The 27,238-nt window shown below is 43.1% G+C and overlaps 1 protein-coding gene and 1 pseudogene across 2 annotated transcripts; both read right to left on the bottom strand.

Moving 5' to 3' along the window:
* The window catches only part of LOC147888806 (isocitrate lyase 2-like), a 52,672-nt pseudogene extending 30,811 nt beyond the window's left edge, over positions 1–21,861 (bottom strand).
* Positions 21,862–25,367: 3,506 nt separating this feature from the next.
* Positions 25,368–27,007, bottom strand: LOC147888805 (uncharacterized). Of its 2 annotated transcripts, XM_087392732.1 has the most exons (3): positions 26,651–27,007; positions 26,295–26,498; positions 25,368–26,058 (listed from the first exon to the last, which is right to left on the bottom strand). In XM_087392732.1, the coding sequence occupies exons 1-3, from the start codon at positions 26,764–26,766 to the stop codon at positions 26,022–26,024; spliced, it is 357 nt and encodes a 118-aa protein (XP_087248858.1). In that variant the 5' UTR covers positions 26,767–27,007; the 3' UTR covers positions 25,368–26,021. The 2 variants fall into 2 exon arrangements, with proteins under 2 accessions (XP_087248858.1, XP_087248859.1); XM_087392733.1 differs by lacking the exon at positions 25,368–26,058 and having other exon boundaries at positions 26,172–26,498.
* Between the last annotated feature and the right edge of the window lie 231 nt (positions 27,008–27,238).

The raw sequence follows: 27,238 nt of genomic DNA, 5'->3' as shown, positions 1-27,238 counted from the left end.
CTTTCCCCTCTTAATGAGGCCTCCCCAAAGTCAAATTTTGCCTTTTGGAGCCCACCAAACTGCATCTGCCATCCACTAAACCCCAAATCTCCCCTAATATAATGCCTCTTTTTCCTGTCTTTTTATTGCTTACCGAAGAACTAGACACCCATCTACATTCTAAAGCAAAATGCATATGGTTTTAAAGAAAAAATCTCAAATATATCATGTCACAAACCATATGTATTGGTTCCATGTACGAAATATAAATCTCTTGATGTTATAAATCCAACATAAAGGTGATTAATTCATAACCAATGTGTAAGAAATGATTAGGACAACAGACCACACCTATTTGTGAAGGCTTAAACTATCAATTAAAAACATACTAAGGGATAATCAAACCTCTTAAGTAAGTGATCCCAAAGGAGTAGTCCACACTCTTCTTTTATTTAAAGTTCCATCAAGAAAAATACTCCACACCCTTGAGTGAAAAACAAACATGGATAAATTGAGTTAATCCATAAATGATAAACAAAAGATAGCTTGATTGTTTTTTTTAAGTGGGTTGTTAGAGATTAAGATGCATTAATTAACGACATCTAAGCCTAAGAATTGACTCTTAATAAAACTTACTAATGCCTGCGTAGAATTTAAGAAAAAGATAAGTGGTATCAAAAGATTAAATTGAAAGTTTAATTATACAAAGCAATACTAGTCCCTATGTCCAAAAATTCAAGTACAACAATAAATAGCCATCTTTATATTAATTCAAATGGAATAATAAAGAGACAAGGAAGAAAGTAAGTATTATGCAACAAATTGTATATTTATTATAAAATAAAATAAATATTTTATAAACCATACACAAAAGATAGTATAACTTAAAATTAGGGGTTACATATAAGCGAAGCATGGCCTTGCAAATCACCAAACAAGAAGGACATCCAAGTACATCCCAAGAAGAACAAAGAAATGTATGAATAGGACATGACTAAAGAGGTTTTATTACAAACTTTTCCATCTATTATTATTGAAAATAAAGAGTTTTTTTTAAATTAACAATCAATACATCACCAAGCTCTGACAAGATGAAATATTATCTGCGCTGTCAATTCAAGAGAGCAATGTCGATTTGGGCTTCCCATACAAAGGACATACCTGGTGCATGGATTTTGGCACTTCAAGTTCTTTAGAGGTTTGTGTTTCTAAACCAAGGGCAGTGCACATGCAATATCAAGCATTAAAGCAAGAAGTGTAGAGATAATTACAATATTTTTACAAAGATTATAAAAACCATCATATATGCTTTCAATGACTTCATACTAACCTGCTTGCAAACAACTACCATAAAGTAGCATTCTCTTGGCGTCCCCTCAAACAAAGTAGCAACCCTTTCACATGAGTGCACAAGGTGACCTTATCATCAAAGAAAAAAAATCTTTTGGTGAGCACATTATAGATATGATAGTAGATTTGACATGGTAAATCTTGGTAGATAAAGCACATCACAAATGGGTCTTAATCGCACCATTTGGAAGATAGAGTGGTATATCACAAATCCTTTTGATTGAACGTGAGTGATTGCTTCCAAGATGAACATCATCTAAGACTCCTTTGAGTAGATAACTATCTTAAACCAATCACATTTGCAACAGATGCTATGATGCACTTGAGTCCACTATCCAAATGTCATGGTCAAACTTCTTTGATGCAACTTTGATTGGTTGTGCATAGCTCCTCATGTGCTTGATATCTCCAGGATCTCTGTAGGACTTATCTAGCATAACTGGCACCGTCCCATTGCTTAGTGTCTTTTAAGTGAAAGGCTTCACCTCCTTTTGACCTCTCTAAAGCATACCACCCACTATATTATTTCTTACCATTATTAGCCTCCAACCTTAGGCTTGCTTGTCCAACTTCTAGGCCTATTTCACTACTTTATTTTAGTCTTTGCTATCAAACTTGTTGACTTTGATTATTCTTGTTTTACCACAACTTAGACCAAGAACTCGCATCATGCTATGCATTCTTTTGAGGCTTCCTTTCTTTGAACTACATATGATGCATCTTTGCTACTAGTGTGCCCTCCTACATAATCTTTCCTTGAGCCTTTTCTTTGATCCTTTTTTTGGATCAATAGGCTAATTGATTCTTTAGACTCAATGGTTATGCCTTTAATAATCACGACTACATTGAGGCCCTCAATGGATGCATAAGACTTTAGAGTGTCCATTCAAAAAACTTTGAGTCTTTCATTTCAAAGCCATTCTCAAACTCGTTTGTCCTTGAGAACTTTTATATCGTTCACATGATCCATCACTGCATCACCATCTTTCATTTTTTATATTTGACAATTTTATCTTCAACTTGAGACATGTGACCGATCTCTTGCCCTCATAGAATTCAGAGGCTTTTATCAAATGCATCTGTCTAACACACAAAATTCTATCACCAATATCATCTTGGTCTAAATTAACATTTTGTCTATTATTGCCACTATCCACTAAGACCAAATTGCAAGCAAATGCATCAATTTTACGAGCAAAAAACTATGAGCAGATTTATTCGAGCGTGTTTTTCAAGAGATTAAAAAATTTATATTTCTTTAAAAAATATAATTTTTATACTTTTATTTTCACTAGAACTAGATCCCTTTATCATAAGAATATACATACTAATCATATTCATTCATTTTTACATAACATAAATTTTCTTATTCATAGGCATTACTTTGCACCTCTATTATTACCTTTAAAAAGTATTTTAAAATAATAATAAACATCCCTTTATACCCCTATTATTATCCTAAAAAGTGTTGAAAATTGAGACTTGTATTAATTCACTTTTCTGTGCACTTTGTCCCATAGACCCGTGAGGCCTCCTGTAAATTTTCTTATTCATAAGCATTGCTTTGTACCTCTATTATTACCTTTAAAAAGTATTTAAAAATAATAATAAACATCCCTTTGTACCCCTATTTTTACCCTAAAAAGTGTTGAAAATTGAGACTTGTATGAGTTCACTTTTCTGTACACTTTGTCCTATAGACTCGAAGGTCTCCTGTGGACGTTAATATTTCTTTCTTTCTTAATATAACAATTTCATACATATATAATTACTTATTAAACACATTTATATCAATATGACAAGAGCTTTCTAGTGTTTTTAAAGCATAAATAACAAGATATTTATGGATATCTTTCTAAAACAGTTTAAATTACTATAAATAAATATTAACTTGAACTTATATATCATTCTCATCAAATACATATAATATTTAATGCTATATATGCAAGACTTTTCCAAATATAACTACAAAGATGTGCTCAAATGGAATTTTCCTATCAATCTGAGTGATTGAATGACTATATTTGGACATAAGATGTGAAAGTTATGTCAATTTTAAAAGTGTTGTCCAAGGTAATTTCGCCAACGAAACTATATTGGAAGGCCTACTTCAAAGGGATTTCCCTAGCGAAAACTAGCTTGATGACATGATTCAATGAGGTTTCTTTGGAGAAAACCTTTCATGAAGATAGATTGAGAGAGATTTGTTAATATCACTCCCTATTAAGTAAAAGTTGTAAGAAGGATCATAAGGAAATTTTCATAGAGAAGTCTCTACTCTACATGTCAATTTCTTAAAGCCATCCTACTATGTTACTCACCAATCCCAAAGATTCATGTAAACATTTGTGTATAAAATAAGCATTGCTATAATACTTTGCATATTTCTAAGTGAAACTATGTTTTCTTTCGATCTATTTTTACCATATATTTACATAGATGGAAGCTGTTTTCTTTCTTTCGCTCGGACGCTCGAAAGATTTTGCTCGAAAAATGATCGTCCCCATTGCAAAAGTGCTAATTAGGAAAAGAACCTTTAAGGACAAAACGTTCTCTCTGGTCTAAATCAAAAAGATCTAGATTCCAAGCTATGGCCAAATTTTCATGCTTTCCATGCAAAAACCTTATTCTAAGGAATAGAGAAAAAAGGTAAAAGAAAAATCAATGCATAAACTAAAAAATGATCATATCTCCTTGTATTACAAACAAGGTCACCTCTTTCTTAGAAAAGAGTGAAGGACCTTTGAGGCTCTTCTTTCTATGGATTTTGCACACTTCTAATGCATCTCTTAAGGCAAATCGACATTACTATCCTAATCTATAAGGAGAATGGAAAACATTTTTATGAAGAGTCAAAGAAGTTTTTAATAAATAATCCATTTTTTCCTAAAATTATGGAGTTTCTAGTACAAAGGTTTCCCCATGCCGAAATCTCATCTAAGGACTCCTCATGGACCCAATCTAGACTTCTATTATTTTTCTACGAGTTTTCTACAAGGCCTCATTTTCAATCCGAAATTTTTTCAATGTTAACCTTTGAAAATGTATATCTTTTTGTTGCTATCTTCCTCAAATAGCATCTACCTAGGTGGCCACTACTCCTACAAAGCAAATGCAATTAGGTGGATATCCTTGCTAAATGCATTGCCCACGTCTTTTGCATGGATATGGTAGATCTGATAGAGAAAGAAAAAAAGAAAGAAAGATCTATTAACACCTACAAAAGACCTCAGGAGTCTATGAGACAAAGTACAACATCAAAAAAATGACTGACTACATCTAGATAACCAAAGAATAGAGTTATTATAGACATTCTATAAGGTGGCTTTTAAAACATCAATTTAAGACACGAAGCCTTTGGGTTTAGATTTGAAATCCCTACTTAGTGCTTGTCCATCTAGAGAAACCGCCCATTTACCTACTCTACATGTTTCCTTTACTTTGGTGAGTTCGGTATTTCTTTGTTTGATCTAGGTCAGAGTGAGCTTCTCAAATATCCAAATCTTTGAGCCCCTTAGCTTATGTGTTTGTCTCAAGATTATAACTCTTGTTACCCTCCCTCTAAAGTAGACTTATGCTTGAGTGCCAGTTAGTTAGATATTACTTATATCATTCTCATCCCATTCAACTTATGGTATTTCCTTCTCAAGGCATATGATTATGTCGTCTATGTTTCTCTCTTCATCATCATGAAGGCATCCATCTTTTAAACCCCCAACTCATAAGATCATTCTACACAAAGGAAAAAGGAGCCTACCACAACCATTGATCAACCACCAACACTTAACAAGATTACGAGATTAAATGAGACAAAGAAAAGATAGAATATGGGTCAATAATAGTCACGTGGCAATCACCCATTGATTGATTTATTTATATATAGGTTCAATTGATTGTAGTAACCAATCAATTAGAATAGGACTGGGATTAGTCCCTCCTCTATAGCAAGAGAGTAACTAGATGCATTTAGGGCCACTGTTTCCACTTCGCATTCTCATTGAGAGGCACCGGATCTCCCCCTCTACTCCAACCCTTCATGCCAAGCATTTACGCTTTCTTTCATGCATGCTTTGATGCCCATTGTGACATCCTTCTTTCTGCCCACATTTCATCCTCAAATATAGTGCCATGTTGTCCTTAAGATAGCTCTTTCTCTAGCACTTTACGTTGCTATATCTTGCCTTGTTTGCTACCCATGTCAATCCCAATGTCGTAGTCCTTGTGAATAATCCTTTCCATCTAAATCTACCCATTTGATATATTTTTCTCATGCCAACATCCTCTGATTCCCTTATCCTGTGCAAGCATATGTCCTTGAGCTCTTGTCATTTAGGGGCTTACAGGTGGGCCATTGAACCATCCATTCTAAGACTCTCTCTTAGTGTGACACTATAGTCCTGCAACAAGCCAATGACTTATCCACTCCATCTGCTTTCTTTCAAAAGCTCTCAGGAATGGATTGAGAAGTTTATCAAAATTCATTGCAAATACTTGCATACATAGCACTTTGACATCCAACTCCTGGAACATAAGGAATCACTCTAGTGCACAACAAAGTTGTTAATGTCTTATGATAAGACACATAAGACACATGTCTTACCTTAAGACACCTTTAGACACTCTTGTTTATTTTTAAGTAGGTGGGGTGTAACAACAAACATAGAGTTTGGCTTAACCATGCTATCATTGATGGTGACTTCGGATCCAACAGTGGCAATGACCTGGCAGATTCGGATTAGGATAAATCTTGAGAGAGATGACTCTTGAGTCAAAAGTTTCCTTTCAATTATATGTATCGAGATGCATATTTCATTCATGTCACATGCGTGATTCACAGACTATTGCCATGATATTTATGTGTATTGATTAATGATGTTGGTATATAATCTAGATGCATATTTCATTCATCTCACATGTGATGCACAAAGCCATGATATTTATGTGTATTGATTAATAATGTTGGTATATAATCTATGTAGCCTCTAGGATCTTATTAAGTTGTTTATCTAGATTTTTGAATATCAATATTCAATTGTTAGTTTAAATCTTTAAAGTTGTGAGTTGTGACTTGCAAGCTCTTAGGTCGTGACTCTTAACTTGCAAGGTCTTAAGTTGTGAATCTTAACTTGCAAACTCTTGAGTCGTGAGTCTTAACTTCAACTTTTAAGCCTTAAGTACATTGTACAAGTGCATTGTTACTTCTTGCATTGTTTAAGTGTAGCTTATTGTACTTCTAAAATCTAGCAGCTAGCTATGCTAGCAAGTTGTACACTTGTATACTTATACATATATTAATTAAATATAGACACTAAAGACACTCGTGTCTGAAGCGTGTCTGACATGTCATGTCTTAACGTGTCTTACAACCATGGTACAACCACAACAGATACTTGCATTGCAATTTGATGTTCATCCTTGAACAAGAGAAACAAGTAGTACAACCATAATATTGTCCTTCAATGGCATTTTCAATGGCACTCCCAAAACACTTAGTCAGTGTGCTTTATGTGGGACTCGTCGTCGTGCTCCACACACACCTTCAAGCTGACCTTCACGGACATCCACACCTTCAAGCTAACCTCCTTGCTGCTTCGAAACACAACCAATGGTGACACCCAAGCTCCCCCTTTGATCCGTCCTCCTTGTTGCCTCGATAGTCAGCCTAGGATGAAGACACCTTGTGAGCTCTTTATCTACACTCAACCTCCTCCTTTGCTGCTCCAAATCCCCTGGATGAAGGCTCAACTCTGACTGAACTGCTGCTCCAATCTACTCCTTAAATGGGTCGCCCCTCCAAACCAACCGACCAGATTCGCTGACACCTCAATCTGTGGGACCGACCTGACTAGCTGGATCTGACCAGGATTTGTCAGCCTGTGGGTCGGGCCTGGCCACATGGCAGGCTGTGACTGGCCCAGGCTTATATTGGCCTGTTCCTGGGCCTTTCCAGGCCTGTTCCAAATCTGCCCCCGTTTCCTCCAGGCATCCCACCTTGATTCTGGACCTGCTGCTGCTGAAAACTGTCTGCTCCAGATCCACACATCCTGCTATCAACATCCGTACAAATTAGTACAGAGGCACCTTGCTCTTGCCCCGCTCCTGGGCTATAGATGCCTTGTTTCAGCTCTGTAAAACCACCCGTACAGGTCCTACAACAGGCTAAACCTGTCCATATACTTCCCGCAGGGTCCCGGGTTGCTGATGTCACCTTCCATGCTGTCAACTCTGTTCGAGACTGTGCCGTACAGTCCCTGACAACCACATGGCTCGTCTGTGTCTTCCTAGGAGCTCCAACACTGCTATGTACCTCTTGTATGTGTTGCCCATGCGGCAGTCCCTTTTCATGTTTCTTCTTTGAATGTCTGCTGCCCACACAACAACCAATGTGCTGTTCGTGTGGCAGCCTCATCCTATCTTGGTCCACCTCCCCCACACTCTCCTTGGAGCTTACAAATGGAGAGATGACCAGCCATATTCCAACACCCCTTTCACCGACCCATTTTGTGCCAAATCCAAGCAGTCGATAAAGATAGTCAATCAGCTCCCATGATGGAGTCCTATGGAACACCTTTCAGTGGTCGTCTTTTGGTCTCTCGACTGTTGTATTCTAGCCACAAGTAAGGCACTGCTTAACTTGGTTGCTTGACCTTTTTGCTGCTCAAAAACGTGGCCAATGGTGAGGCCTAAGCTCCCCCTTTGATCAGTCCTCCTTGCTGCCTTGATAGTCAGCCTAGGATGACACCTTGTGAGTTGTCTATCTACAGCACTCAGCCTCCTTTTGCTGCTCAAAATCCCCTTCTCAAGTCCAGCTGAAGTGCTGCTACAATCTGCTCCTCAAAGTGGGTCTTCCAAAGGATAACGGTATGAGCCATGAGGGCTCCCTTTTAGAGCCCCTCCAAACCAATCGACCAGATTGGCCAACTGCACAGTCTGTGGGGCCGACCCTGCCTAGGATTTGCTGGCTTGATGGTACCGCCTGATCACATGGCAAGCTGCCCACTAGCCCAGGCTTCTACTGGCCTATCCAGGGTCTTTCCAGGCCTATTGCTGGCCCAACACACCCCGCAGATCTGCCCCATGCATCTGGCCTTGATCCCGGACATGCTGCAACCCAAAACCCTCCTAGCTTCTGGCCTTCATCCTGGACGTGCAGCAGCCCAAAACCCTCTGCTCCACACCCGCATAGCTTGCTGTCAGCATCCCTACACATCAGCACTGAGGCACCTTTGCTCTTGCGCAGCTCCTGCTTGATCCCGGGCTTTAAGCACCTTGTTCCCAGGCTATAGACGCCTTGTTCCCACTCCGTAAAACCATCTGTGCAGGTTTGTACAACAGGCTAAACCTGTCCGTACACTTCCCGCAGGTCTCGGGTTGTTGATGTCACCTTCCACATTGTCAACGAAGAGTACAATAAGAGAATTGCTAAAAAACCCAAGGATTGAGCCACTTGAGAACAGGTCACTGGGGTGTTTATATTACGCCTTGCATTCCACAAACACATTTGAGGAGACACACTAGGCCAGGAGAGAGTTGGTCTAGGCTTGACTGGTCAGCCTAGTTGAAGGCCAGGTCAGCTGTCCTACATGGCTGGTCGGCTTAGATCTAGAGGGGACAGAATCAGAATCTCCCTCTATATAAAGGGGCGCTAAGCCGACGGTAGGAGCAGCAGTATAAGCTCACTAGAGCATCTAGGGCAGCACTTTGTTGCATGCACCAGGATCTCTGAGAGAGCATGATGCTGTCATGTTTGGGCTATAAACTTCGGCAAATTTGTCTGTTCTACTGCCATCCTCAATCTCAGATGAGAGTGCTTTGTGAGTGTCTCGTGTGCACCACTGTCACATGAATCCAGATTTTTTCAACACATCATATAGGTAGATGATAGATCCAGGTGGAACACATGGGCTGCCACAGCATGTTCCATAAAACAGCATAATAATTGGCCATGTGGGCTGGTTATGTAGCCATATGCCTGGCCCAGCAAAGAAGGAGGGTAAGCGTGGGATATGGACAGCCCCAGGGGCTAGATGTGGAGATATTTAAAGGCAGATCTGCAGCAAACAAGAGCCCACAGCTGGGGTTATATGAGCCCAACAAAGGGCCAACAGGAGGGAATGTGGGGGTCGTATAGCCCCAGTACAAGTCGGCCTTAGCAGCAGGTCCTCCACCCAAATAGAAAGTCCGTGGAGACCCCAAGCCAGATCTGGCCAATTAGACTGTGTAAGCTGATGCCCTTTGTGTAAGGCTATCTAAGGGCCCACCATAGCCAACCAAAGGCACGTGGGAAAGCAGGAAGAGGCAGATATTGGAGCAGCAGTGGGAGGCCTCTGAGGTGCCTAGAGAGCAGCAAGAACTGCAAGCATTGGCGCTGTAGACGGTGGGTCCAACTTGTAAGGATTGGCCCATTTTGGAGCAATGTACATTTGGTACTTTGGCTGTCCTATTTGCTGTGTATAGTCGTTCAGACCTGGATGTGCACTTTAGTCTTTGAGTGTGCACACGCCATCTGTGAGTGGACTGGATAAAGCTTGATTCTAGCAAAATGTCTTCACTTTGGCTCTCAAAAAGCTTCTGATTCTATCAAAGAATCAGATCAAAGTCTTGTACATGCTTAGTTTCTCTAATTTGGTAGCCACACCTAACACTTGGTATTGTGTTCAGCTAGTCACTATAGGCAACCATTTGTTGGAAGCTAGTGCATGAGCTTGATTCCACATGAGCTACTCAATTTTTCCAGATTACCATGACCTGATCCTTGAATATCAGTATGCCGTACAAGAACGAATTGCCTCTATATCCGTAACCCACTAGGGTAATTATATCCTCCGGTGAGATCCTGATACCTTCATACTGGACCTTTGGGGAGAATCTGGTTATGATTTGACCAAACCAAGATAAGTGAGATCACCTAGTTCTAACCAGTGGTTGGTCGTGATAGCAGCCGTGGTGTGTTAGGCGGTGATATTTGACTTAACTTGGACAGAGTGAGCTCACTTAGTTCTAACCTGTGAGGTGGACATGATCTCTGAACCTAACCATCCTTTTGAGTAATTAGATTCTAAAATAGCACCTTGAACACTCACATGCACATTAGATAAAGCCTTCAAGTTCTACCCAGTGTTATGAGCCTTGTAAGCTTAGGTTAGTGTGTGGTCTAAACCTGATTCTAATTAATTGTGTGCATGAATACAGGGATCAGAGGGCAATTTTTTTCAAAATACTAATTAATATTCCCTGTTTAGATTAGTTTAATTACCTTATAATTAACCCTATTACTAATTTAGCTTTTCCATTTAATAACAAGTCTGATTTAGCTTTTTCACATCTTTTCCAGCTTTTAGCTTTACTATTCTTAAGTTCAGTCTATAGTTGGCCAACCATGCATTACCTTAATCTTCTTTAAGTTGAATGTGCAACCATGAGTGCATGAGTGGGAGAAAGGAGAGGATCCGTACTTGGCAAAGATGCAATGGGTATAATCCCACATGCTAAGTGGGTATAGCAAGGCATATAGGCCTTAAGTTCAGTCTATAGTTGGCCAACCATGCATTACCTTAATCTTCTTTATGTTGAAATGTGCAACCATGAGTGGGAGAAAGGAGAGGACTAAATAGAACCTCACCTTGGATCGACACTTGGCAAAGATGCAAAGGGTATAATCCCACATGTTAAGTGGGTATAGCAAGGCATATAGGCCTTGGATGGAGACGCCCTCAATTACGTTGAGGGGTGGAGATCCATGAAGTGGCTAGGTGGCTGAGGGTTGAGGCACCCTCAGTACACGGCTCCACCACACCAAATTGCAGGCAGCGCAACAGAGCTGCAGTATACTGTGCACAGACGCCAGCATAAAAGCAGAAGACCGGCTGGCTACGGCACAGTCTGCAAGGTTAGCTGACTGCAGGCTGCATTGCGCCACCTGACAAGTAGCTGATGCAAAGCAGTGACACGAACGGCAGCTCCATGCAAAAACAGACAGCCAGCCAAATCCAAAGGGCAGTCTGAGCTGCCAGAAATAGACACATGGCAGCACGCGAAATAGATACCTAGATGAATCCAGGAACATTCCCAAACTCATCCTCTAAAAACACAACATAGTGCAGTTTCAATCTCATGATAGTCACTCACAAGGTTGAAAACCATAAACTCCAGCATGCATAGCAGGGACTCGCTACTATGACATCCCCACTAACGTCATCAGCACCCAATAGTGGGTGTAGACCATAGTATAAAAATATGCTCTCACACATACAAATCCACACACCCACACATACTTGAGCATCCATTTATACAAAGTCTTCGTACTGAGTTTCTATCGGCACTCCGGAGGTGAAGGGCAGACTCAACCATGACGAAGGCTAGCACTAAAGGAGAAGGCTAATCAAAAGGTAGTCCAAAATCTCTTCATTCAAGCTACAACTGCTTGGGAAGTCTAAACGTTTTCATTTTAGTCTCTCCCCAACGAGTATCTAAATCTAAGTCTAGCTCATAAGGCAATGTATCATTTAAGATAGATAGAATTATCACAAAACCAGCAGGCCGAACCTTGGACGAAAACTTCACAAGGTGAAATTTGCATATCCGCTAATACGGCAGAAGCATATACCTAGACGAATCCACGAACATTCCCAAACTCATTCTCTAAAGACACAACATAGTGTAGTTTCAATCTCATGATAGTCACTCACAAGGTTGAAAACCATAAACTCCATCATGCATAGTAGGGACTAGCTACTATGACATCCCCACTGACGTCATCAGCGCCCAATAGTGGGTGTAGACCATAGTATAAAAATATGCTCTCACACATACAAATCCACACACCCACACATACTTGAGCATCCATTTATACAAAGTCTTCGTACTGAGTTTCTGTCGGCACTCCGGAGGTGAAGGGCAGACTCAGCCATGACGAAGGCTAGCACTAAAGGAGAAGGCTAATCAAAAGGTAGTCCAAAATCTCTTCATTCAAGCTACAACTACTTGTGAAGTCTAAACGTTTTCATTTTAGTCTCTCCCCAACGAGCATCTAAATCTAAATCTAGCTGATACGGCAACGCACCATTTAAGATAGAAGAATTATCACAAAACCAGCAGGCCGCAACTCGGATAGCACGCGAAAGGTTAGTAAAGAACACGCGTGGACACTAAAACAGGTGAAGAAAGCAGCACATCTGCAGATGAACACGTGGCAGAAAATTCGTGGCAATAGAAACAATTGGAAGGATAAAAGGGAAAATAAGGCCCCTTCAAGAAGCCTCTAGAGCTAAGGTTGGAAAAATTATACAAAATTAAAAAGTGGCATACCAGTCCTCCAAATGTACCAACGATGCCTATGGAAGAGAAAAGTGTTGGATTAATCAACATGCAACGGAGAAAGATTCGCACAAGGTGAAAGCTGATGGACAAAAGACCGCACACCTCAAAAAACTAGACCATGCATAGGCAAGAACCACAACGTGAAAGCCGATAACGGATTAGAGCCTATGGATTGCAGAAGGAACTGTTAAGCCAGGCAATCTCCAATTCTAGAGGACAAGATAATTAAAGGTCATAATGGCGCAAAGGTTCGATCACTTACAGGTAAAAACACCACAGGTGACTCTCCGTCAGGACACAAATCAACAATCAAAACCCGGACAAAATTCCACAACCAAAGCCCTGTCAAAGAGCCCCGGATCGTGTTGGGGTAAAGGCACATTGCCACCCTTTAAAAGTTATGACCCCTATGACTGTCTCAAGACAGTGTCTCTCTCTCTCTCTCTCTCTCTCTCTCTCTCTCTGTCTTCTAACGTTCCACTCCCCCTTTTCCCTCACAAGTGGTATCAGAGCCACCCTCTCCCTCTCACTTCGGTCTACCCCTCCCTCTACCCCTCCCTCTCCCCTCGGGCCTCGTGCCCTCAGCGCGAGCAGGGCACAGCAGCAGCAAGCAGGGCGCAGGGCACAGCAGGGCGCAGCAGCAGCAAGCAGGGCGCAGGGCACAGCAGGTGCGCGAGCACCCATAGCTGCAGCAACAGCTAGCTGCTGCTAGCTGCTACCAGCGGCTGCAACCAATCGACCGGCTGCAAGGCAGCAACCGCGACCAGCCGTACAGCCAGCCGTACCGGCTGTACGGACGCCGCAACAGGTACAACCGACCGTGCAGCTGTTAGCTGCCGGGTCGCGTGACCAGCAGCAACCGGCTGCACACAGGCAGCCGACCTCCATCAGCGGGCGAGGACGCGTGCAAGACCTTCGACATTTTTTTTTGGGGGATCCGTGCCCTCGCAGGTACAGGGTACAGCAGGTACCCTGCGCAGGTATAGAAGGTACAGCAGGCACATATTTTTTTTTTGGGGGAAGAAGGAAAAGAGAGCACTCTGCTCTGCATTCTCGGAATTTTTTTTTCAGTTCTAAAACTGTGTGTTTGAGGTACAGCAAGTACACTCGTGTCCCTCGTGCTTGAGGTGACTAGTGCCACAGTGTGTGGTGGTTGCACAGTTATTTTGTTTCGGGAAGGTCAGATGCCTTAATTTGCAGAGGGCTTTTATGCTTTTGCTGAGTGCAAATCTCAGTTTTCGGGTGACAATTTCAAAGGGCTTTTGCCTGGAAGTGTATGCAGTGTATGCCTTGAGGCAGTGTGGAGCCAGGGTGCCCACATTGGTCTTGTTTCCGCAGTGTACTCAGTGACATTTCTTGCAGGTCACATTCTGTGTACGACACTTTGAAAATCTCAGTTGAGCCACGCTTGGCCAGGGCGCATCGAGTTTACTCGGTCCCTAACTGTCCATCGTTGACAGTGCTCAAAAGATTTTCTTTTCGGTGTTTGTACGTTGGGATCTGTGTTGCCACTGTGCACACAGGCAGTTTATGCATTACTTTGTCAGGTGAAAGTGCCAGGAGAGCGCTGTATTTTGTATGCTACCTCAATGTTGAGGTGTTTTTCACTTGGTACAGGTGTCAAATCAAGGGACTTTTGCCCAGATTTTGCTTGTGAGCACTTGAGTTACTGTTTGAGAACTTCAGATGCCTTTTATCCCCTTGGCAGAAGGGTGATTGTTTGGGATTTGTCCCATACTTTGTTGCAGGTTTTGTGACAGGCTGAGGTGTTTGGAGCCTTTTTCAGTGGACAAAACAGTGTATGACAAGTGGTTTATGCATATAAAATCAGTGCAATACCTCATTTGAGGTGGGAGAAGTGATCAGGACATCAGTGCTTTGTGTTTCGTCAGATGATGATGCACTTGTAAAGCACTTGTGGAACAGCTGCAGCATTCTGTAGTTACTGTTTTATGCCTATTTGAGCATGGTACAGTGTGTCAGAAGGTACAGTGACTGGAGGGAAAATTTTCTGTTTTGCTGCAGGATTTTTTGACAGTAAAAAACAGCACTATTGTGAGTGCTCCTGGCTCTTGATAGAGCAGGTTTTCTGAGAAATCAGAATTTTATTTAGTCATTTTTTGACTTACAGGGAGTCAGGCATTTTCCTTGTCTGATATGGCATCAGGGGGAAGTGAATCCTCAATACTGAACATAAAGAAATTGGAAGGGGCACACAATTATGCATTATGGGCAGAACAGTGTTTGAATGTACTTCTGCTAAAGAAGATTTCTAAGCCCATAAGGGTGAAGGGTGTCAAGCCATCTGGGATGGCAGATGATGAGTGGGAGGAGCTTGATTTGTCCGCAAGGGCTGCTATCATGCTTACTCTCACTGATTCTCTTGTGTTCAATGTTCAGGCAGAAAAGACCTCTTATGGCCTATGGCAGAGGCTAGAAGAGTTGTATGCCCAAAAGAGCTCAACCAGTAAGGTTTATTGGTTGAAGAAGCTTGTCGACCTTCGCATGAAGGAAGGTACAGCTATGACCTCACATCTGAGTGAGTTCAATGCCATCTTTACACAGCTTATCGCACAGGGATTGAACCTTGATGAGGAGTTCAAGGCTACTTTCTTGTTGTGTACCCTCCCTGAGAGTTGGGACACTTTTAAGACAACCCTGTCTAATTCAAATGTCACTCTTATGTATGCTGATGTGGAGAGCTCTCTTCTCATGGAGGAGATGAGCAGGAAGAATAATGCGGGCAGCAAGTCTTCCAATGCTTTGCAAGTACTGGAAAGAGGTAGGACTCAGCCGAAGGGGAGATCTGCTGGCAAGTCCAAATCCCGCAGTCAGTCCCGTGGCAAAAAGGATATTGAATGCTTTTACTGTGGCAAGAAGGGACACGTGAAGTCTAAGTGCTTCAAGTTTATACGAGATCAGAAAGCCAAGAAGGCTGAGACAAAGGATGCAGGCAGTGGAAGCAAAGGCTAAGGCAAGGCCAAGGCAGATGACTTGGATGCAGTGAATGTTGCAGCAGAGGACAGTGACAGTGACAGACATGATGTATTATGTTCTTCTGCTGTAATTGCACATACATTGATTGTTGATGGCCATGACATGCACACCTGGCTCTTGGATTCAGGTGCTTCTTTTCATGTTACGCCTCATAGGGAGTGGTTTACTTCCTACACAGGTACTCATGGAGTTGTTCACCTTGGGAACAACTATGCATGTCAGATTGCAGGGATTGGCAGTATACAGATAGTATTCCCTGATGGACGCATATTTATGCTTGATGGTGTTCGCCATGTGCCGCAAATCAAGAAAAATCTGATTAGCACTGGCTTGTTGGATGACAGTGGTTACCACACCACATTTGGGGATTCCAAATGGGTGATTACTGATGGCCAGGTTGTAGTGGCTGAGGGTTATAAGAGTGATACCTTGTACCCTCTTTATGTTTCCAGTGTAGGTAATCATGTTGTTGCCATAACCGAGCTGCCGAAGGTTTCATTGTGGCATAGCCGGTTGGGACACATGTCCGTTAAAGGAATGCAAGAACTGTCACGTTTGGGTTATCTACCGTCTCTTTCATTTTCAGATTTGCCTACTTGTGATCATTGCATTTTTGGAAAGCATTCTATGACTCCTCATAAGAGGAGAACTCCCCAGAATAGAGCACCGCTTGATCTAGTGCACACTGATTTGTGTGAGATGCCACAGCTATCACTAGGGGGTGCAAAGTATTTCATTACTTTTATTGATGATGCCACACGCAAAGTGTGGGTCTATTTCTTGAAGCATAAGAGCGATGCCTTAGATGCTTTCAAGAAGTTTGTCGCTCAGGTTGAGAATCGGACAGGACGTAGGCTAAAATGCCTCATATCCGATAATGGGGGTGAGTATGTGTCACATGCTTTTGTACAGTTATGCGAAGCTAAGGGCATTAAACAGGAACTCACAGCCCCTCATAATGCATCTCAAAATGGTGTGAGTGAGCGAATGAATCGAACTATTCAGGAGAAAGTTCGATGTATGTTGTCTTATGCTGCATTGCCCCATGGCTTTTAGGCAGAAGCCGTGCAAACAGCAGTTCACCTAATTAACAGGTCGCCGAACAAGGCTTTGGAGTTCAGTGCTATTTACAAAGATGCATGTTGACATCATCGATGAGACCTCGGGACTCCTTCTAGCTCGAGGTGACGCCCAACCTAATGGTCTGTACTTCATAACACAATTTCTCGCGACTCCCTCCAATACCGGTTCTGAGTTTCATCGGCTTTATGGTATTGCTACCCTAAAAGATCCAACTGACACAGAATGATTATGGCATTATCGTCTGGGACATTTGTCCTATGACTCTTTATATGAAATGTCTCGGGATCATCTAGTTGATGGCCTACCTAAATTATCACGAGCCAAAGATATTTGTCGTCCCTGCCAATTAGGCAAACAAAGCCGAACTCCTTTTCCTTCTCATTCCACTTCTCGAGCCAGTGAGATATTGCGTCTAATTCATCTCGATATTAGTGGCAAATCTCCTGTTCCTTCACTCAATGGTTCACAATATTTCTTCTTAATCGAGGATGATTACTCTCGATATCAATGGGTGTTTTTCATGAAAGAGAAATCCGATACTTTTTCTTTCTTTGCTACTTGGGCTCGATTGGTTATGAACCAAACGGGAAAGTCTATTGGGATTGCTCGTAGTGATAATGGTGGTGAATTTATTTCCCATGAATTCACTCAATTCCTTCACGAGCATGGTAACCAACGCCATCTTACATCTCCAAATTCGCCTTCCCAAAATGCTCATGTCGAACGTAGACAACGCACAATCATGAACATGGCCCGTTTCATGCTTTTTGCAGCCGAGTTGCTTGAACGTCTCTGGCCAGAAGCTGTGAATACTTCTGTCTATATCCTTAATCGCTGCCCTACTCAGCCCATCCCGAACATGACGCCTTTTGAGGCCTTCTATGGCTACCGACCTTCTATTTCTCATATTCGCATCTTTGGATGCCGCGCGTACACTCATACTCCCAATGATACTCACGGTAAACTCGAACCTCGTGCTGAACTTTTTCTTCTAGTTGGCTACTCAGCAGAAGCCAAAGCTTATCGATTATTTGATCCTCAAACAAATAAAGTTTTGGTTCGCCGAGATGTGGTCTTTAATGAAAGAGATGTTCTAAAAAATTCCTCTATTCTCTCTACTGATGACGTATCTACTCCTGTTCCCTCCGACAATTCTCCACCTGAAATTTCTTCCTCTCCTCCCGAAACCTCTCTCTCACCACACATTGCTTCTCCTCACGACCCGCTGCCACGCTGGTATCGCCAAACTATGAAGGATTCTGGAATTATTCCCATAGAACTTCCTCCTTCCGGTCCTCGCCGCTCTACTCGAACAACTTCTTCCACTACCACCGCTTCCATTTTTACCACAGCCTATATCATACATTCTGAACCTGCCACTTGGCAGGAAGCAGTTCAAAATCTTGCGTGGCATCGTGCCATGGAACAGGAACTTGAGAGTATTGATCGCAATCAGACCTCGATTTTGGTCAATCGACCCACTCACAAAAAGGTCATCAGAACAAAGTGGATCTTCCGAACAAAACTCAAAGCCGATGGCACACTAGACAAGTACAAAGCTCGCTTAGTAGTGCAAGGATTTCACCAAAAACATGGTATCGATTATGAAAAAACCTTTGCCCCTACTCCTTGATTAACTTCCTTTCGCCTTCTTCTTGCCCTAGCTGCTCATCACCGCTGGTCTATCTATCAGATGGATGTCAAGAGTGCCTTTCTCAATGGCTACCTTGATGAAGAAGTCTATGTGACTCCCCCAAAAAATAAGGTATTCCGTCTCCGCAAAGCTCTTTATGGGCTTAAACAAGCACCTCGATCATGGTTCCACAGGATAGACACTCTGGCTCCTTCACACTCGTCCGGATCTTGCTTACTCACTTTCCATTCTCAGTCAGTATTTTAATGACCCCAAGCTCACTCATTGGCATGCATGTATTCGTATCTTGCGGTTCACTTACTCTTATGGTTTACATTTCAGACCAGGACTAACACTACAGGGATACACTGATTCCGACTGGGCTGGCGACCCGGACAATCGTCGTTCTCATGGTGGCTATATTTTCTCGTTTGGCTCGGCACCTGTTTCTTGGTCTAGCCGTAAACAAGAAACTGTTGCTGGCTCTTCTACTGAGGCTAAATACCGGGCCTTGTATGATTGTACCACAGAGGCCATATATCTCCGACAGTTTGTGGCAGAGCTACACTTTCCTTGTACTGAACCAACGATCCTCTATGTCGACAACAAAAGTGCCATCGCTCTCACCGGCAATCCCATTTTTTCCAACCGCACCAAACATGTCGGTGTTCACTTTCATTTTACTCGCAAGCAAGTGGAATTAGGTACTATTCGATTGATCTATGTTCCAGCTGCCGATAATCATGCTGATATTCTTACCAAGCTAGTTAATCGCCCTACTCTTGAGCATCTCAGCCCATGGTTGGGGATTGGTATACCGCCTCCTTCTTCTTAGCAGTTTTAATACACTTAAGGAAGTGAACAAATCCCCTACGAGGGCACTCCTTCAAGTACTTTTTTTTGTACCATCATCTGGGCATTTGGTGAAGATGAAAACCTACTTTGTAGGCATCTTCATCTAAATGAAAACCCATATTTTTTTTATTTTTTTTTTTTTAAAAGGCTGATGAAGAAGATAGATCACTCATGGAACACCTCTTTTGCTTCTCCCGTCTACATTGGACATTGAGAGGGGGTGTTAAGCCAGGCAATCTCCAATTCTAGAGGACAGGATAATCAAAGGTCATACTGGCGCAAAGGTTCAATCACTTACAGGTAAAAACACCACAAGTGACTCTCCGTCAGGACACAAATCAACAATCAAAACCCGGACAAAATTCCACAACCAAAGCCCTGTCAAAGAGCCCTGGATCGGAGGCAAATTCCACAAACAAAGCCCTGTCAAAGAGCCCCGGATCGGAGGCCAAAAAAAAGGGCCCTTTCTGGCCAACCAGATTGACCTGGGCGGTCCATATCTCACCAGGTCGGTCAGATCTGGGCCAACCAGCTGGCCGACCAAACTGGTTGACCAACTGGCCCCTCCCTATTTAAAGGGGGGGGGGGGCCTAGGTACTCTTCACCACTTGAAGCTCCAGAGGTACCTGCACACCCTGAGCCTCTTCTGCCCCCTGGCTGCCTCCGCTGCTGCCTCCATTTCTGCCTCCTGGCTGCCTCCTCTGCTGCCTCCTCTTCTGCCCTCCTTTCTGCTCCAGATCTGTCCTCCTTTCTGCTCCAGATCTGCCCCATTTCTGCTCCAGATCTGCCCCCAACTTCTGCTCCAGATTATGTTCTTTCTATTCCAAATCTGCAGCAACTCCTGCATCAGTTTGCTGTCTCAGATTTGGGTTCCAACTTGTGGAGCTAGTGCAGAAGTCCACTACAGTTGTCTTCCCTGGAGGATTGATGTTTGCTTCCTCCAGAGTTTCTCTCTCATATCTTCTCCTGTACTGAGTTCCGTTTGTGATATATATATATATTTCTTCTTCAGCCATTATTAGTCTTCAGTATTGTTTTATTTGTCTCCAAGTACTTTCTTTATAGGAACACGTGAGGACAAAAAAAAGTCAATGGCGAGTTAGAACCCAACTCATGATTGAAGGGGGCTGTTGAAATGTGCAAGCATGAGTGCATGAGGTGTAGAAAAGAGAGGGAAAAATAGACCTCACCAATGAAATGACATTGGCAAATATGTCAAGGGCAAAATCCTATAGACAAAATGGGATGCCTAATTTCAAAGTATAAGAAGCCTTGGTGATAGGGAGCTCCAATACACCCGGATCCATTTTAAGGAGTTGAGGTCCATGGAGTGGCTACGTGGCTGAGGGGTTTGGCACCCTCAGTAGTTGGATCCACGAGGTGCACATGACATAGAAGCTCTCACTCCCTAGTGTACAAATAGAAGCTGACCAACTTTAACAACCCCTCTGAGCTCCTGGATGTCGAACCAAGCCTAGGGAGCTAGAGATATTTTGAAGCATCTAAAGAAGCTTCGTGTCCTTTGTTGAACTTGCCTCCTCACCATGTAGCTTTTATATCCACATCATCTCGTCCGCAACTCCACAAGCAGCCTCGTTCTCAGCCTCCATTGATGACGAGGTTGGTTGGTTCTCGCTGCTCCAAGAGATTGCTTCAGGACCAGGGGTACAACTGTCCTCTGATGTAGAGTCCTCGTGCCTAGATCTCCTCTCCGAACGGAGTTGCTTCAACTTTGAGGCTTCACTCTTGCTCAACCATCTCAGAATTGCCACAAGTTAGTAAGTACTTGTAAGAGAAGAGAGCACAGGGAGTTTGTAGATCCCGTCGTCAGCTGCTCCTTCCCAAACAACCCAGCCTGTCCCTTTGTCGCTAATAGCCACTGACTCTACTTCGAACTCCATGCGCTTGCCAATCTTGCAGACTTTGTGCACTAATTGCAGGTGGTAACCAAGAGTCAAAACATAAAGAACCTGGGAGGCATGCTTCCCCTCTTTGCCATCGGGAACGATGTTTAACCTACCCTCCCCTTCATCTGATATAGTGGACTTATCACCGATGAAAATATCACCTGACCACCATCAAAGAACCTAGAACTGCACTTTCTCCAATAGTGACCCTTCTCCCTGAGTGATTACATGACCGACTCGCCTTCAAGGCCTCATAGTCCGCATTGGACTTCATGTTTGAAGACTTTCCTTTACCCTTGTCATTGTTGCTCCACTCTGAAAATATCACCTGACCACCATCAAAGAACCTAGAACTGCACTTTCTCCAATAGTGACCCTTCTCCCTGAGTGATTACATGACCAACTCGCCTTCAAGGCCTCATAGTCCGCATTGGACTTCATGTCTTTACCCTTGTCATTGTTGCTCCACTCTTTGTCCTTTGGGGCGGCCAAGGCTTCTGATCCTCGTCCCTGTGGGGAATTATCAAACCACTCCTTCTGACCCAACATCATATGCATAAGCTTCTCCCACGTGAGAGTGCTGAGTCTCCCACTTGTAATTAGGGACGAGTAGAATGCCGAGTACTGTCCGAATAGATGGGACAGTAAAATGATGGCCATATCCTCCAAAGATCTCTCTTTCCCAGCTTGAAGGACCTCCTGCAGAAGTGCTTGTACCTTGTTGATGTGCTCTTGCATGGTTGTCGACTTTGTGGGGTTCCAACACTCGCATTTCTACTTCCAAGTAGACATGCTTCATTGGGTATTGTAAAGCAATGTTGAATGCTCCAAAACACCTTTCGCCAGCATCAATGCTTCACATGGTTGATCACAGGAGGGGTACAATTGAGGAATATGAAGGATCAACTCGGTAATCCCACACCTGTGCCAAGGTTTCCTCCTGCTCAAGGATTCCAAGGTCCTTCTCTTCGAATCTGGCCTGATAACTCCAACAAGCACGGAATCAGCCAAGCCATGTGACGATCTTAACTAGATTCTCAGCCATCTTAAGTAGACTTGCCATCTCGGGGTGGGTGGGTGGAAAAGAAGAGAGACGGAATAGGCTGCTCCAGCGACGCCTCATTCAGAAGGTCTCCTTCTCTCAAGCTGTCCACGCCTGCAGCACACCTCCTTCAGAGGCTCATCTTCTTCCCGAGCTGTCCATGCCTTCAGAACACCTCCTTCAAAGGTTTCACCTTCTTCTTGAACTGTCCACACCTGCAGAAATCAGTAGCCACCTCCTACTGCCTGTGTGCTCTCCTGGTCTAAGGCTTTACTTAAACTTGTGCTCTGATACCATGTCAAATTGCAGCCAAATATGCAAAAACACACACACACACACAAAAATATTATATATATATATATAAAGTGCAGCGGAATATGTGAACACAAAAGAGAGATCAGAATTGCGACTAGAGAGAGAAGATTACTGTGCAAGAAATGCAAGAGATGTTCGGGGAAGACTCCGTATGTTACTGCTGAGAAAACCTAGGGCTGAATTGCACCTCTGGTTGACTGGAATCTGAGGTAGAACTGCACCACAGAAGACTAAGAATAGGCTGGCAACTGCGACCAATACTGTAGAAGACCAGGGCCAAATGACCCTAGGGGGAATGGGCTGCAGACAGAGCGACCTGACCCAACTGGGTCTGGTTGGCTAGTCTGGCTAACCCAACCTGGTCAAGTTGGTTGACCCAATCCAGGTCAGGTTGGTTAGTTGGCCGCCTTAGCCCCAACCAGCTGGCAACTAGCCAGCCTAAAACACGCCCTTAACCCTGCCCTTATCCAGCCCTACTCCTGGCAAAATGCCCTGGAAATAGCCCACAAACTACCTGAATAAACTACATCTTTTTCGCGCGGGCACACCCACGTAGAAGTCCTCACTCCCTAATGTACAGACACAAACTGAACAACTTTGATAGAGTCTTCTTAGAGACACTTTAAAAACCAGTCAAAGATAGTGTTTCTGATCAAATGAGCTGTTGGAAGATTATATCTCAATACAGTTGGAAGAAGGGCTGTTCTAAATGAAATAAGGGTACCATTGTGGACTTTCTGAAGTATCAAGCCACTGTCAATGCACTAAGGCAACGACAAGAAAATCGTGTGAGCATCCGCTATCAACTAGGATAGCCACCATCGTGACAAACACAGTAAGTGGCAATACTCACATGTACAATGTTGGAAAAACCACAAAATATGCCAGAAACTGCCAAGTGTCGAAAGAGAGTGCCGAATATGGGTGGTCCCAATTTGTTGCCTCGCAAAGCCTCCCCAGTATCTCAAAAGAGCTTGCAGAATGGTGACGAGGGGATCAAGTCCTCAATATATCCAAGGAACCATTATTACCGCATTTGTATATGGGGCTAAGTCCCTCAATGACATGAGTCATCAGCACATACATGAGGGCGTATTACCCCATATTTATATTTGCATACGAGGTGTTTGGTCCATAAAGGCACCATATTCCAACATCCCCCCACAGACCAAACGCCAAAATACAGAACCCACCACAGGTAACCCATATCATAGGATCATTAAATTTGACTCCACCACATAGGTAATCCCATCCACAGTTGAAGAGCCACGCCAGGGAAACCACGATACCACCAGAAGTAAATGCCACCAAAGCACACACGGTCATCTGTGTATTTTTTCCAAGGTTCATTACACAGCAGCCTGTCAGAAATCCAAAGTTAGTCTTGCCTTGGCTGTCCAAAGAGAATGATTAAGATCAGACTTGGGATCTGGAGATGCTCTTCCATATTAGAGGTCTAACGGGCATGAGATCGTATGGAAAAACCTCTGTAAGTACCAAAGAAGAGAGCCAAAAAAATGACTCCTGAACAGGATATTTGAAGATCTAGTAGAGGAGCCTTAGAATATGATCAAAACTTGGGGTCATCATGGAGGTCCATTTGTACAAGATGACTTTTAAAACGCTTATCCCAAGGAACACGCCCAAACTCATCCTCTAAATAGTAAAAACACAAGAAGCAGTGCAGTTTTAATCTCATGACAGTCACGACGTTGAAAACCATTAAACTCATCATGCATAGCCAGGACTAGCTACGATGACACCCCCACCAATGTCATCAACGCTCAATAGTGCAAGTAGACCTTAGTATAAACAAATGCTCTAACACATAAATATCCACACACCCATGTAGACTTAGCATCCATTTATACAAAAGTCTTGGTACTGAGTTTTTGTGAGCACTCCGGAGGTGAAGGGTAGACTCAGCTATGACAAAGGCTAGCACTAAAGGAGAAACACCATCAAACCTGGAATCTATATTGAATCAGGATGTTTCATGACCATCCAATTTAAGAGAAACCAATATTGTCGAGAGTGGAATGCAAAGGAGAGAAAGATCACAAGGTATTTCTTGAACAGCACATTGGAAGTCCATGAAAGGCATACCAGATGGCATTCGTAAGGTTACAAGTGTTTGATGTAAGGACATCAGTGCATGAAGTAGGAAATACACCCAAGACGAAGGCAAACATCATGTCTTCCTCAATTAAGGAAACATTTTCAAGAACCAACAAGGTGGATCCAACGCTTAGGCGTATAAGAAGCATGCGTACTCTCACTACCGCATTGAGTTGGAGATTAAATTAGCAGGCACAAACTGCTTACCAAGGACACGCTCAAAATTATGTTTAACTCCTTTTTGCAATGTGTACGAGATTGGAAATGTTCAAGAAGAGACTGAAGAGGCAGCTGAAACAACTATTTTAGTATAAACCACCCATGGAAATCAGGCAAAGAAGTATTGGATGATCAAGACATCTACCAAGAGAGCAGTGTAGATATGTCGTCATTAGGGACAAGGCATGCTAGGTTCTCTCAAAGGGCCACATTGTACACCACAAAGGCCCTCGTGCACCAACCAGGCCCAATTGGAAGGACAACCAACTGGCCAATCATGTGGCTCTCGTTGGCCTACCTGGTCAGCCACCTGACAGTAGGCTGGTTAGCCTAATTCTGTTAAACAGACCAAGGATCCACCTAGTCAAGGCAAAGTTGCCAAGCTGGCCACTCATAGCTGCTGAACAAGGACTTCAGTTGGAAGTTCAGCTAGCAATTAATGTGCGACTGTGTAATCACAACCATCATAAGTTGCATCCTTGTTGCAAATAGATTAGCTGAACAACGATAATATCATAGATGTAGGTTGTGGGGTAATTTGTGTGCCAATAGCACATCTCACAAAAAGCTAGAGCTTCCTGGTAGAAAAGCACTACGAAAATATACATGGAATGCTTTCGTGCAATAGCAAAGATGAAAATAATGCTAAACAATAATCTTATTCATTTAAGATGATCCTTAATTTAGCTTCTTTCTTCTTTTTTTGGGTTACAATGATTTCATGTTTAGACTAGCCTTTAGTCTATGACGGATTTATTTTGGATCCTCGAGGTCTACAAACTCTGCATCAATAATAATGGCGTAACGTAAGCTATACTTATACGATCATAATCCAAACGAATCAACATGTTTCTTCAGTTGAGTATCTCCGGCGCCCACTCCAACCCCCAATTGGATAAGAGCGTAGGTTGAATCGCCAACAATGCTCAAGAAAAAGCATTTAACCAGCCAAAGCCGTATTTCACAACCTACAGCCAATAAAGAGCATACCCAGCGCTTAAGAAAACAGTACATGCCAGAATTCAGTCAACTTGTTCTCCACTAGCATCATCCTCAGCTGCAACCTGCCACTTTCTCCAACGCCTGCCTTTGAACCTAATTATTTAGCACGATTCCCCATGATAGAGGCATTCGCAGCAGCGTTTCTTTGTGACATCAGATAATACCAAATCCAGGGAGTGCTTTTGAGCTGAATTATGTAGCTCTATTCCCCATAAGTGAGGCATTTAGAGCAGCATTTCCTGTGTGACACAATGCAAGCCCTACTCACCCCGTCATTAGGTCCTAAATGCAACAGTAACAAGGGGTAATGAGCAGCACTTGAGATTATTTTCTAGCGCAGTACGAGGAGCGGGGGGAAGAGAGAGAGAGAGAAAGAGAGAGAGCGCTTCATGAATAACCACGTTTATGGCACGCATCCCTCTATTGAGAGGCACCCTACACTTAATCTCAAGGTTCCAGCGAGAGTAGCCATTACATTGAAAGGGGGAGAAGCATCGTCCTCGGTTTCCTCCTGGCCGGCTTAGTCTGCCGAATAATCTTCAAACATGTCATCAAAAGAATGGCGAGAAACACTAAAAACAAGGCAAGCCAAATATATCTCGCATACAAGGCTGCGAACGAAGAAACCAACAAAAAGACGAAAAGAAGCCCCGATAAGCCAGCTTTTGCCGCATCTCCTCTGCATCAACAATAACCACGAGATGACGATCGTGTCTGCCGTCTTCTCTTGATCTTCGGGACCTCAGGCCGAAAAGTGCGTTGTTGAAAGGCTATGTGAGGTGCTGAGAATGAAAGAGCGACAAGAAATGGAGAAAGAGAAGGGTTTCCAACCTGGTAGCGATGTGCGAGGTCGAAGAGAAGAAGGAAGCAGAGGCCCAAGCGTGATGCGATCGAAGACGGTAATCACTCAGCTGCTCTGCTAAATTCCTTGGACAGCTGCTCATCATCCCCGCTCATCTATGAAAAGCTCATTGCAACTTCAATCATTTAGCTCTCGCAGATGCACAAGTTTTTGGCAAAAACTTGAGGAAGCAAACCCTAGCTACATTTCCAATAGAAATGAAAAACTCTGCTTCTCTTGCCTATCGGATTTCAATCCTTAACAGGTGCTTCTACTACGCCCTCTTTTCGGACTCCCATCTCAAGCCTGCATGTGCTCAACCCATCTCCTTAGAAATCTAATGGTAGTTCTTAGGGCTTACACATGGGAAGAAATAGGATGGGGAAAAGGTGGTCCTACCATGTGCTAACAAAAAAAGAACTAGGGATGGGTATAGGAGGAAGAGGACACATGGCATCATTTCATGTGTTTAGGAGGTCGAGACCACATGGGGACAAGGATACATGTCATCCTTGCATGTTTTTGAATGCCTAAAAAAGGGGAACCCATTCTTGTTGCCAGGGTCTAGAGGCCATGGT

This window comes from Dipteris shenzhenensis, chromosome 21 (genome assembly GCF_047967505.1).
Source record: "Dipteris shenzhenensis isolate YYH24624 ecotype China chromosome 21, Dip_SZ_1.0, whole genome shotgun sequence".
Taxonomy (NCBI): Eukaryota; Viridiplantae; Streptophyta; class Polypodiopsida; order Gleicheniales; family Dipteridaceae; genus Dipteris; species Dipteris shenzhenensis.
This window is presented reverse-complemented; position numbering and strand designations above follow the sequence as displayed.

Coding starts and splice junctions, on each gene's coding strand:
- LOC147888805 (XM_087392732.1), bottom strand. CDS start 26,766: ATGATGAGCAGCTGTCCAAGGAATTTAGCAGAGCAGCTGAGTGATTAC. Junction 26,499..26,650: donor ACCTCGCACATCGCTACCAG/GTTGGAAACCCT, acceptor TTGTTGATGCAG/AGGAGATGCGGCAAAAGCTG. Junction 26,059..26,294: donor ATGCTTCTCCCCCTTTCAAT/GTAATGGCTACT, acceptor TGTGTCACACAG/GAAATGCTGCTCTAAATGCC.